Source organism: Tachysurus vachellii, chromosome 8 (genome assembly GCF_030014155.1).
Source record: "Tachysurus vachellii isolate PV-2020 chromosome 8, HZAU_Pvac_v1, whole genome shotgun sequence".
NCBI lineage: Eukaryota > Metazoa > Chordata > Actinopteri > Siluriformes > Bagridae > Tachysurus > Tachysurus vachellii.
Window position 1 is genome coordinate 16600978 of NC_083467.1, and position 12849 is coordinate 16613826.

The 12849-nt window shown below is 40.5% G+C and overlaps 1 protein-coding gene across 1 annotated transcript; it reads left to right on the plus strand.

The window, feature by feature from the left end:
• Window positions 1-6179: 6179 nt before the first annotated feature.
• cmklr2 (chemerin chemokine-like receptor 2) lies at window positions 6180-10153 on the plus strand. The gene is made up of 3 exons (XM_060876599.1): window positions 6180-6383; window positions 7866-8004; window positions 8210-10153. Exon 3 carries the CDS (start codon window positions 8235-8237, stop codon window positions 9300-9302), a length of 1068 nt encoding a protein of 355 aa, XP_060732582.1. The 5' UTR covers window positions 6180-6383; window positions 7866-8004; window positions 8210-8234; the 3' UTR covers window positions 9303-10153.
• The last annotated feature ends 2696 nt before the right edge of the window (window positions 10154-12849 follow it).

Consider the following 12849-nt stretch of genomic DNA (forward strand, 5'->3'; position numbering starts at 1 on the left):
GGTAAGAAACATCACCAGTAAGCTGTCTATTGGATATAATAAGTACCAGGTAATACCAAAAAATGTAGGAAGGCACATGATATCCCTTGAGTGGACATGGGAACATGGAAGCACATTTAGAAAAAAATTTATAGTGTTAAATAAAGTCTGTGTTGCAGCTTTAAATATATCTTCTGGATGATATCTACTGTAGCTTTCTGACATTTTTTCCTACCAATACCAGACATTCATTTGTTTGTTCGTTTACTTTAAGCAACTGCTTTATCCTGGTCGGGGTTGTGATGGCTCCAGAGTCTATTCTAAGAACACAAAGCAGGACATTTACCATGATAGGCTTCGTTAATCTGTGGTCTGGAAACAAATCAATACGGCCCTACATTTCTCTTTTCCTTATTTCGAGTACTGTTCAGGTGCAGACAAATATGCCTTTTTAACAGCATGTAAACTGTAAAAATGTCAGAAATGTTTATATTGATGTCTTTTTATCTTTAGACAGAGGCGTAGTCCTGCTAGGTTATTTATGTCAGTGCTGCTCTTTTTAACATAAACACTGATAACATGTTTTAGGTATTTTGTCAACAATATGAAAACTACACAAAAAATCTGCACCATGCCTTTTCATTTTTGCCTTTTCAATATGAAAACCCTAAAAAATGATGACTCACCATATAGAGAAAATATTTTTGCCATTTGTTTTCTGGGCTTTATTTATTTTCAGATCTAAATTATTTTAGAGCTGTAAATGATTTGGCAAGAAAGAATGTCCATCCATCCATCCATCCATCTTCTGCCGCTTATCCTGGACCGGGATGCGCAGACTTCCCTCTCCCCAGACACTTCTTCCAGCTCTTCCGGGGGAATACCAAGGCGTTCCCGGGCCAGCCGAGAGACATAGTCCCTCCAGCGTGTCCTAGGTCTTCCCCGGGGCCTCCTCCCGGTTGGACATGCCCGGAACACCTCCCCAGGGAAGCGTCCAGGAGGCATCCGGAACAGATGCCCAAGCCACCTCAGCTGACTCCTCTCGATGTGGAGGAGCAGCGGCTCTACATTGAGCTCCTCCCGAGTGACCGAGCTCCTCACCCTATCTCTAAGGGAGCGCCCAGCCACCCTACGGAGGAAACTCATTTCGGCCGCCTGTATCCGTGATCTTGTCCTTTTGGTCATGACCCAAAGCTCATGACCATAGGTGAGGGTAGGAACGTAGATCGACTGGTAAATAGAGAGCTTCGCCTTGCAGCTCAGCTCTTTCTTCACTACAACAGACTGGCACATCAACCGCATCACTGCAGAGGACATACCGATCCGCTTGTCGATCTCCCGTTCCATCCTTCCCTCACTCGTGAACAAGACCCCAAGATACTTAAACTCCTCCACTTGAGGCAGGAGCTCTCCACCGACCTGAAGGGGACAAGCCACCCTTTTCCGGCCGAGAACCATGGCCTCGGACTTGGAGGTGCCGATTCTCATCCCCGCTGCTTCACACTCGGCTGCAAACCGTCCCAGTGTACGCTGAAGGTCGTGATTTTATGAAGCCAACAGGACAACATCATCTGCAAAAAGCAGAGACGAAATCCTGTGGCCCCCAAACCAGACTCCCTCCGGCCCCCGACTGCACCTAGAAATCCTGTCCATATAAATAATGAACAGAACCGGTGACAAAGGGCAGCCCTGCCGGAGTCCAACATGCACCGGGAACAAGTCTGACTTACTGCCGGCAAAGCGGACCAAACTCCTGCTCCGGTCATATAGGGACCGGACAGCCCTTAGCAGAAGGCCCCGGACCCCATACTCCCAGAGCACCCCCCACAGGTTGCCACGAGGGACACAGTCGAATGCCTTCTCCAGATCCACAAAGCACATGTGGACTGGTTGGGCAAACTCCCATGAACCCTCCAGCAACCTGGCGAGGGTATAGAGATGGTCCAGTGTTCCACGACCAGGAGGAAAACCGCATTGTTCCTCCTGAATCCGAGGTTCGACTATCGGCCAAATTCTCCTCTCCAGTACCCTGGCATAGACTTTTCCGGGGAGGCTGAGGAGTGTGATCCCCCTATAGTTGGAACACACCCTCCGGTCCCCCTTCTTAAACAGAGGGACCATCACCCCAGTCTGCCAGTCCAGAGGCACTGTCCCCAGCCGCCACGCGATGTTGCAGAGACGTGTCAGCCAAGACAGCCACACAACATCCAGAGATTTGAGGTACTCAGGGCGGATCTCATCCACCCCCGGTGCCTTGCCACCGAGGAGCTTCTCAACTACCTCAGTGACCTCAGCTTGGGGGATCAACGAGTCCACAACTGAGCCCCCAGCCTCTGCCTCCTCAGTGGAAGACATGTCGGTGGGGTTGAGGAGATCCTCGAAGTACTCCTTCCACCGTCCGAGGATGTCCCCAGTTGAAGTCAGCAGATTCCCACTCCCACTGTAAACAGTGTGTGCAGGGCACTGCTTCCCCCTCATGAGGCGCCAGATGGTTTGCCAGAATCTCTTCGAGGCCAACCGATAGTCCTTCTCCATGGAATCCATGGATATCTCTCAACCTCCCGCACCAGCTCAGGCTCCTTCCCCCCCCAGCGAGGTGACATTCCATGTCCCTAGAGCCAGATTCCGTGTCCGGGGATTGGGTCGCCGAGGCCCCCGCCTTCGACTGCCACCCAATCCACACTGCACCGGCCCCTTACGGTTCCTCCTGCAGGTGGTGGCCCCATGGGGTGAGACCTGGCCAGCAGGCGCTCGCATGCGAGCCCCAACCCCGGGCCTGGCTCCAGGGTGGGGCCCCGATTGCACCATACCGGGCGACGTCACAGACCTTGCTTTTAACTTCTTCATAAGGGGGATTTGAACCGCTCTTTGTCTGGCCCATCACCCAGGACCTGTTTGCCTTGGGAGACCCTACCAGGGGCAGAAAGCCCCGGACAACATACTGTAGCTCCTAGGATCATTCAGGCACGCAAACCCCTCCACCACAATAAGGTGGCGGTTCGAGGAGGAGAAGATCTGTTTTTTTTTTTGGTTTTTTTTTAGTGCCTGCTAGACTCTTGTAAATGTTCTGTTTAAGTACAATATGTACTTGCAATTTGTACTTGCAAAATAGTGCAACAGCATAGTGGTTTTAAGTGGCAGACAGATCTGTGGTTAATGTTTGTATTCATTAAAATTATCCTTTACAATTTATCACTTATATAGCAGGTGGAATTTAACAGTGTTACGTGTTTAAGCATCAGTTTAACACAACAGGCATTAAGAGGACTGTTGCAATTTTAACTGAGTGTCATCTCACTGCTTAATCTCTGTAACATATCATATGGTCACTACTCATGCCTTTTGTCAGTTTATGGTGTGATGTGAAGAATTACTGAATTGTAGCTTGTCAGGAGACCTGACTTGGTGAGACTGAGAGTGACAATTAGGTCCCCTTTTCTCTTCTCATATTTCATTTTAAGATTTTCCACCTCTTAATTGCAAAATGCTTCCAACGTTCATATGAGAAAATAGTGAGAGTTCACACCAGTTGGGTATATTTAGCATTTCACTGTAGAAATACCACATCATAGAAACACATACATAGCTATCTGCCTTCATGACATTTTACCTACTAGCATGTTAAAACAAACTTTCAGCCAGCTCATGAAATAAGTGTATGTGTTCATCCACTTAAGTCGATAGGCCTCTCTAGCTTATGTTCAAGAGCCTAAATGACTGGCTAGGTTTCAAATTAAATCAAATCAATTCAAATCAAGTTTTATTTGTCACATACACATACAGTACATACAGAGTTTGACATGCCGTGAAATGCTTTTTACGTCTGTCCAGTACTCAAGCATAAGAAGGAATGGAATTAAGTATAAAAAAAAATAAAACCAAAAGGCGGTAGATAAATAAAAAGTATAAACTATATAAAAACTATATAAAATATGAAAATATATGTGAAAAATATATGTATATACATAAATATGTATGGTTTTAATGACTGTCCTTGAAGTATCCATGTGCAGTATGATGTGTATAAAGTAGCACTGTGCTGTGCAAGTCCAGCGTTAAAGTGACAGTCCAGAGTTAAAGTGTCATAGTGCAAAAAAAGGCTGTGCAGAAAAGATGGAGAGAGAGGTCCAGTACTAGATCCTGGGTGTTTCCTGGTTTAAACTCCGAATGGCCTGCGGAAAGAAGCTTCTCCTCATTCTCTCTGTGTTTGCTTTCAAGGAGCGGGAGCGTTTCCCTGAACGCAACAAAGAAAAGAGTCCAATGTTGGGATGGTTTCACTTTGTGCATATGTTTTTAAGCAGGCAGTGTCAAATCCGACAAGGGTTTTTACCTTTTAATATTTCACCTCTTTATGCTTCCACTAGCTAGTAAAATTTACAAAAACTATTTTTTCCTCATCAGCATGTAGGTGACGTCTGTCTTTGTACCAGTTTAATAATTTTAACCAAGTTACATTTTTAAACATTCTTTAACTTTATTCCTCGATTTGTTCCTGCCAGTTTCTGCCCACTAGCTAACTAAGACAACCATGTTTTTTCTAGTTGCTGCTTACTTTGTGTCACCATTTTTGCTCCATCACACTCAGAGGAAACAGAGGTTATAGGTGGGTGTCCCATTGCTAGGATACAAACTAATAATCTTCAAATGACATGGCCAAAGCATTTCTGCCATGCCCCGTAGGAGCACAGTTAACTAAACAAAGATAAGACCATGCTATTGAAAATCAATTACAGGGAAAAGATACAGTAAATGTAGGCATAAAAACACTTTGTTACAGGACCTTGAGAGTCTAGAAGTAATTTTTTTACTTCTTAAAAATCAGCTTTATGCATTCTGTTGTGTGAAAATGAGCTCTTAAGGTCTTTCTCTCTCTCATGGAAAAACCGCACGTGTTTGGATACATGCATATGCACTTTGGGGACACTGGGAGTGTTTTTGTGTTGTGTTGTGTTGTGTTGTGTGTTTAAAATAACTAAATAATTAGGTGTTTCCTGAAGTGCCAATGAACAAAGCTGGGACATGCAGCATTGTGGGATGAAAAATAACTTTTTTGTGCATTTTGTCTGTCTTCTGAAGTTTAATTTAATTCTAGTTTAACATTTTTCCTAAATAATATACCCTGTAACTCAATTAAATCTGTCACAGAAAATTAATTTGTGCAGCATAATTTGCTTAAACGTAAATAGATTACATTCTTATTTCTTTTATCTACCTCTCACTAAGGCATAAGCTGAAGTTAGACTCTGTAATGAGTGTGTAGACTGGATTATAGCCAGGCTGGGGTAATATCTTTTAACACTGATCCACCCCTCTCTCTCTCTCTCTCTCTCTCACACACACACACACACACACACACACACACACACACACACACACACACACACACACACACACACACACACAAAGCTAGGCCTTAGATAAATTGCAGACCAGGACTCAGTTAAAGACACATATCAGCAGTTGCTTTGTGGCTGGCTCTTTACTTCAGGATGCCATGTTGTTGCTGTGCCAGTGTTACGCAAGGTGGCATCAACATAAATGCTGTTTTGGGAAGCATCAAAGAGAAAAGTAAGCTTACTTTGTGATCAAGCCAGATGCATCTCAAAGATTCTTTACATGCCCACTGGGAATGATTAACCAAATGTATGAACCAGGATATTTGATGTATTTATCTCTACTTTGCAGTGCAGCTCCTGGTCCTTCATATGCATTCTTCACTTTAGTCAGTTAAATGAATAAACAGTTTTAATTCCTACTGTTATGCAGATGAAACTCTGATGAAAGTAAAATAAAAAATTGACCTGTTTTCCCAAAAACTATGCTTTCCCAACCCTCAGAATGTATATACCATCAACCTTGTATTTTAATGAATTCCAGGTTTCAGTTGCTCTGTACCACACTGTGCCAAGCTGTCTACACCGAGCAGTCATAAAACCTTCTTAATATTGTGCAAATCCCTCTTGAACATCCAAAACAGCTCTGATGATGTATTTCAATAGACTTCTCTATAGTTTCTGAGATCTGTCTTTTTACTTTTTTTTTTAACGTCCTCCCTCCTGCAGAGACGTTTTTGCATTCCTGTCTTCATTCCTCTGCAGCCGCAGTGTGTGACGTGTCGCATTGGTTGTTGGACTGAAGCAGGACACACACACACACGCTCTCTGTCTCTCTCTCTCTCTCTCTCTCTCTCTCTCTCTCTCTCTCTCTCACACACACACACACACACACACACACACACACACACACACACACACACACACACACACACACACAGTCTTTCTGCACTGCTAGATCTTGGAGCGCATCCTGTTCTAAAGCAAAGGCTAAAGAAAACGCGGAAGGGCGAGATTTCCAACACCAGCCTTATCGCAGCCTATATGAACTGGTGCTGGACGAGTTGAAGGGTAAGTGTTCGGTGTCTGTATAATAATAATAATAATAATAATAATAATAATAATAATAATAATATAATGATACGAGAGTTTTTCCATTCTTCTGTGTTCATTTCTATGCGCCATTTAATCCCCATGTTTATAACGGGCTCGTGTTCAGACCTCACCGTTCACTTTACTGTTGTAATGAAATCTCTGCTACTTCTAGCATAATAAATACATATAAGTTATACATATATGATTTGTTTGCATGGCTTTTTCCTCTCTTTTTCTTGTGTGAATTAGATAACCTGTTGATCGGTGCAAGATTTTATAGTATTTTCTTTAAAAAATTAGTATATGCGCATAGAAATAATACATATTAATAATCACTCAAATATTACTAATCATAATGATAATAAATACTAATAAATATGACTATACTGTATTAATATATTATAATATATAATATAATATTAATAAACTGATTCATAATATGAACCACAAAAAGTGCACACTTGCATAGGTTTATAAATAAAATGGCAAAACAACCAACTAAACAAAACAAAACAAAGGCTTATGAATTAATGTGAAAATACATTACATCATCTAAGACAATTGCTGTGCATGTACTAGTTATGTTACCTCATATTATGTTGTGATATAAGCTTTAGAATTTCTATATGATTTAATAAAGTGACATTTAATTTCTGTAAAACTACAGGAAAAATGAAAGTTAAACTAGAAAGTGTTGAATGAAGTTGTAATAAAAGTACAAATTGTATTTAAATCAGTAATGGATTGTTTATATTGTGAAACAGTGAAAGCAATAAAAAAAAATCTTAAAATGAGCTTAATTAATATTTTCTGTATTTCCACCTTAACGGTCTCTTAAGTGTGTTGTTGTTTAAGTGTGTTTTTGTCTATGCTCTAATTAGATAGGATAAAATTCACATGATTACCAAACTGTTGTGTTACCCAACTTTCAAAAAGTCATGCAGCAAGTCAGAAGGCTACTTCCCCATCCAGCATACACAAATACACTACACACGTAATACTATTTAGTACAGCCTGAGCTTGAGTCTACAGTCAGACCACATTCACAAAAAAACACACATGCATGAACGTGTTTAAATTGAATGATGCATGAGGTTTGAATAAGGGTTAGTCATGAGCTGGGAAGGGAGACACTATTGACTGTGTGGGTGACCTGTGGCTGAGATTTTTCCTGACTGTGGAGAGCAGGGTTAGCTGAATGACAAACATTTGTGAAACTCATAGGAGGAGTGGCAAAATAGGAGGAGACAGGATGTCAGGATGTGGGGATGATTAGCAATGGGTCATTATCTGTGTAGATGCAGTGATATACAAGGTATGCGAGAGGACGCCTCTGTTAATTCCTCCATTTTATCCTCCGCATGCTTGCCCTCAAAGTCTGTCTGTGGGGTTTTTCTCTCTCTCTCTCTCTCTCTCTCTCTCTCTCTCTCTCTCTCTCTCTATGTTTTTTTCTTACAGTGTTGACTCTGTGGATGATATTGTTTTTGTGGAATGAAGTGGGGTAACACACAGCAGAGAGGGAAAAATCTGCACTGCTAAAGCCCAGGAGTGGATCAGAACTGTGCATTAGTGCAGAACTGTTCAGCCACTGCACACGGTAAGAATCAGTTCTGATATCTCTGTGAAGTTTTAATGGAGAACTGAATAACAATTTAGTGACAGTTACAGCTGTATCACTTTTCACTTATGAGAGCAATTACCTGACCTTACTGCATTTTAGAGTTACAAGGTTGTTCTTCTCTACATTTTTTTAAATTACAGCCACATTGCAGTGAATATATTTTATTTTTTTCCCTCCACAGCAATTATCATATAATCTTTTCTACAATGATGGTCGTGGAGGACATTGATTATGACAATATCTCTTATGAATATCTGGAGTATGGGGACTTTGAGGAGAAAGGAGAAACTTATGTCCAGAAGGAAACTCTGCATATTATTTCTGTGGTGATCTACATTTTAGCATTTGTGATTGGTATAATTGGGAATGGCATTGTGATCTGGGTCACTGCTTTCAAAATCAAAAGGACAACTAACAGTGTTTGGCTGCAGAACCTTGCTATTGCAGATTTTGTGTTTGTCCTTTTCCTACCATTTTCCATTGATTATGTGCTGCGTGATTTTAATTGGATCTTTGGCTGGACAATGTGCAAGCTGAACTCTTTTGTGTGCACAGTGAACATGTATGCTAGTGTGCTGTTCCTCACTGTGCTCAGTCTGGACCGTTACATTTCTCTCGTGCACCTTACTTGGTACCAAAGGTTCCGTACCGTGCGACGGGCCTGGATTATCTGTGCATTGACCTGGGTGATGTCCAGCCTCCTAAGCAGTCCAGCACTAATATTTAGAGAAACACTACAGTATAACAAAAAGGTTGTGTGTTTCAACAACTTCCATAATGAGGATGCACATGTTAGGAAGGTGAGACACATTTCTATGGTGACTCTCCGTGCCACAGTTGGCTTCCTCCTGCCGTTCCTCACCATCAGTGTGACTGCAATATTATTGACTGGTAAGATGAGGCAGTTTGGCAATGTACGCTTCTCCAGCTTCTCTAAAATGATCTCAGCAGTTGTCGTGGCCTTCTTCCTGTGCTGGGCGCCATTCCACACCTTTAGCCTTATGGAGCTCACGATGCACCACTCAATCTTTCTGGGTCACGTCCTGAATGTGGGCTTCCCTCTGGCCACCAGCCTGGCTTTCTTCAACAGCTGCATCAACCCAATACTCTATGGGCTGTTGAGTAAGAATGTGCGGGCAATTATCAAAGGTTCCTTCATAAGCATTACTAAGAAGTCACTGAGAGAGCTAAGCAACAACCTATCTGCCACTGAGACTGTTTCACTTCCACCCAGCTGCTCACCCGAAGAACCCTCTGCCTACAGTACTGTTTGAAGGACAAGATCTAAAACATCAGTAAACAAACTTCTTGTACATTTGTGATTTGTGAAGAGTTGTATTTTACATATGTACATGCTTAAGATATCTGATCATAGAGAAAAATAATAATTTGTTACTACATAATTTATATGTGATACGTTTGCAGAAGAATATTGCACAAGGATTTTAAACAGAACTTCTCTTTTATTCATCCAAGAAGCAAACCAGGGCGTTTTTTATAATTTGCTTTCTTTGGAACTGGTCTTGTTTGGCTGCCCGTGTATAATGACTATCAATTTCTCAGAGTGGAAAACATGAGCAAGTTGTGTCCCAACCACCTCTCCCAGACTTGGTGAAAGTAGAAACCAAACATTTTCTCCATTACAGCCCTGTGATGACCCTCATTACACAAACAAGACACAATTCAGGAAAGAAACTATATTTATTTCTATATTTGAATAATATTTAATATTTTTACTTGACAGAATTGACCGCATGGTTAATCTTTCATTTACCATTGGTTATTTTTAAATAAAGATTTAATTAATTATTGACTTCAAAATATTTGAGGTAACTCTCCAGCATGATTTCTGTTCTTTTTTCCTGTCAGGTTAGATGTGGCTCATGACAAACAAAAAAAAGAATTCTCTTGTTTTTGTCTTTAATTTGAAACAATATTTACAGCATATTTAAACCTATTTTAGCACCTTTGGACTATTTACTTTAGATGTTTGTAAAGAAACGTATGAATAAGAGACAGAATTAAAATATTTTGTATAAAATAATTTTACACGCAAAGAGCAAATTTTGGTTTGTAGCTGCTGATTTGCTTTGTCTTAATAAATTTACTACTAAAAATATTCTAATGACTGAAGCACGTGTATTTGTTTGTCATATTTGAAAGCTCATATACATCAGTGTGTTCCACATGTGGCTGTGGAATAACAGGGCTGCCTGCCAGATTGCCTTCTCTTGCTCTTCTGAATGATGTATGTATGTTTTTGATAATTGTTATTTCCTCCTCCTTTATGCAAACTGTTGCCAACTGCTGGACAGATGAGTCACAGAAAATTCCATGTGCTACAAAAGCCAAAAAGAACAGTGTGTGTTTGTAAAGAAGGTTTATTGAGCTAAAATTCGGTTGTTTTTACAAGACCAAATTTAAAGGACATGTAAGCTGAAATTAAATTGTCAATGCAAAGACTCTTTCTCTATTCTGTCAGCTTAATCCAGTTTATTCTATTTGTGTATCAGAAAGATATACAAACATCATCCACTTTACTTCAGAATCAGGAATAAATGTGACTGTGGCATGGCGTGTTGCTGCCATATGGGCTGGTTTGCAGAGTTTACATTGAATGATGTGAAAAACAAACGAAAAAACAACACTGATTGAGCAACAGTTCTCTGAGTGGAAACGGTTTGTTAAGAAAGGTCAGAGAAAAATGGCCAGATTTGTTTGCACTGCCACAAAGTTTATAGTAACTCATTTAATCACAACCATGTTGAGCAGAAAAGTATCTCGAAATGCAAAAACATCAAGCATTGAGCACATCAGGTTCCACTTCTGTCAGCCATGACCAGCAATCATAGAGACAAAAGCTGATCAAGTGTTGACAGTTGGGCAAGTCTGGAAAAAAATACCAGGCGGTTAAACATTCCAGTATGATATGGTATGATAGGCTCAGATTCTTGTTCTTTTCTGAGAGGAATGGAACCTGATGTGGTCTTCTGCTGTTGTAACCAATCCACTCCAAGGTTTCATGTGTTGTGATTGAGATGTTTTTCAGCTCACCATAATTATACAGTGTGATTATTTGATTTACTTCCTGTCAGCTTAAACCAGTCTGCTCATTATCCTTTGATCTCTTTTATCAATAAGGAGTCTCAGCCAGCAGATCCTCTTAGATGTTTTTAACACTGTTTTACTCTAGAGACTTCTGTCTCTATCTCAGGAGATCAGCAATACTCTAAAATACTCAATACAGCCCATATGTCACCAAAAACCATGCCACTATTGAAGTAACAGAAATCCCACTTTTCCCATTCTGGTGTTTGATGTGAAATTTACCCAAAGGCCTGTATCTGCATGATTTTATGCATTGTGCTGCAGGTGTACAGGTATTCCTTTCGAAGTGGATGTTGGATGTATGGCAAACAGTGTTGTAAGAGCTTAACTATAAATGCTGTCTGTTTGCTCTTTCAGGTTCAGGTCCATAAGTTTTGTGCATATTGAAGACATGGAGGTGCTGCCAGAAAAATAGCTGTTTGAGAGATCTTTGTGTGGTTAATAAAAATGGGTTTCTCAAATTGGTTCTTAAAATTCTTTCAGACAGGAAAGCAATCTGTTGTAGGGTTCTACAGTACATAGAGCATTAACATTTACCCCTTAACAACATAAGCATAAGAATTTTATAGTGGTATGTGACATTTACAGTATTAGGCAGACACCCTTATCCAGAGAAAGGTATATTTAACAAATTTATACAACAGTGCAGGTGAGGATTAAAGGCCACGCCCAAAAGCCCAACAGTGGCCACTTGGGAGTCCTTGGATTTGAACTGACAACCTTCCAATCATTAGTCTTTAACACCTTAACCACTAAGACAAGACTTACCACAAGCCATATCATCTGTCATTCTTCAAAGGTACATCCTAGCCTGCAACATTCAAACAGACTAATGCATTTATCAAAAATGAAATTATGGTTTTACATAAACCCATAATCTCAAATCATAAAATACAGGTTATATAATGTTCTTGATATCATGCTGTACTTAAACAGGAAAACCACCACCCAGAGTGTTCTTCCTGCCCAGGACTGATGACTAAAGTTAAATACCTAAACATATTACTTGTTGTAAAAATATTATTGTTTTTGTTGTAAGGTAGAAAAGGATTGATGGTGATCCAGGAAACACCCATAAGAATTAAAAACCAACCCAAGGACAGACACTTCCCAAGAACAAAACAACCGTGCATCAAACAGGAAATAGCTACAGAGTGGCTGATGGGTAGCAGAAAAAACAACACATGGTTTATATGGTTTAGAACCTTTGTCCAAAACATCCTGTTTATCTGAAAACAACTGTATTATTACAACTGATTTAAACAATTATTACTCAAGTACTATACAGTTTTGAATCTGTAAATTAAACACTTCAGACATAATGATTCTTAATCAATTCCTGGACTTGATGAGAAATTTGTTTCATAGGTCATACACAGATCACAATGGCCTAATTTCAGCCAAGAAATATGTCTGATTTCACAGTGATAGGCAGTCAGGAGTGCGGAAGAGTGAGACAGTAAATGAAGCAGATGAGAGTCAGAGTAGAGATGAGTGTTGGGACTGGGATCCTGCTGGACACAATAAAAATGCTGCACGGACAGATTCTGCTGTCACATGGGTAGGGCAGCTTTTCTCACAGGACAAAGAAAGACCATGCTGGTTAACATGGGAGCGTATTGGAAGTGACATATTCTGCACAGAAAATAAGAAACAAGTAGAAACAAAATTAATAAAAAAATAGACACACACCTCTATCAAAAACTTAAGTTT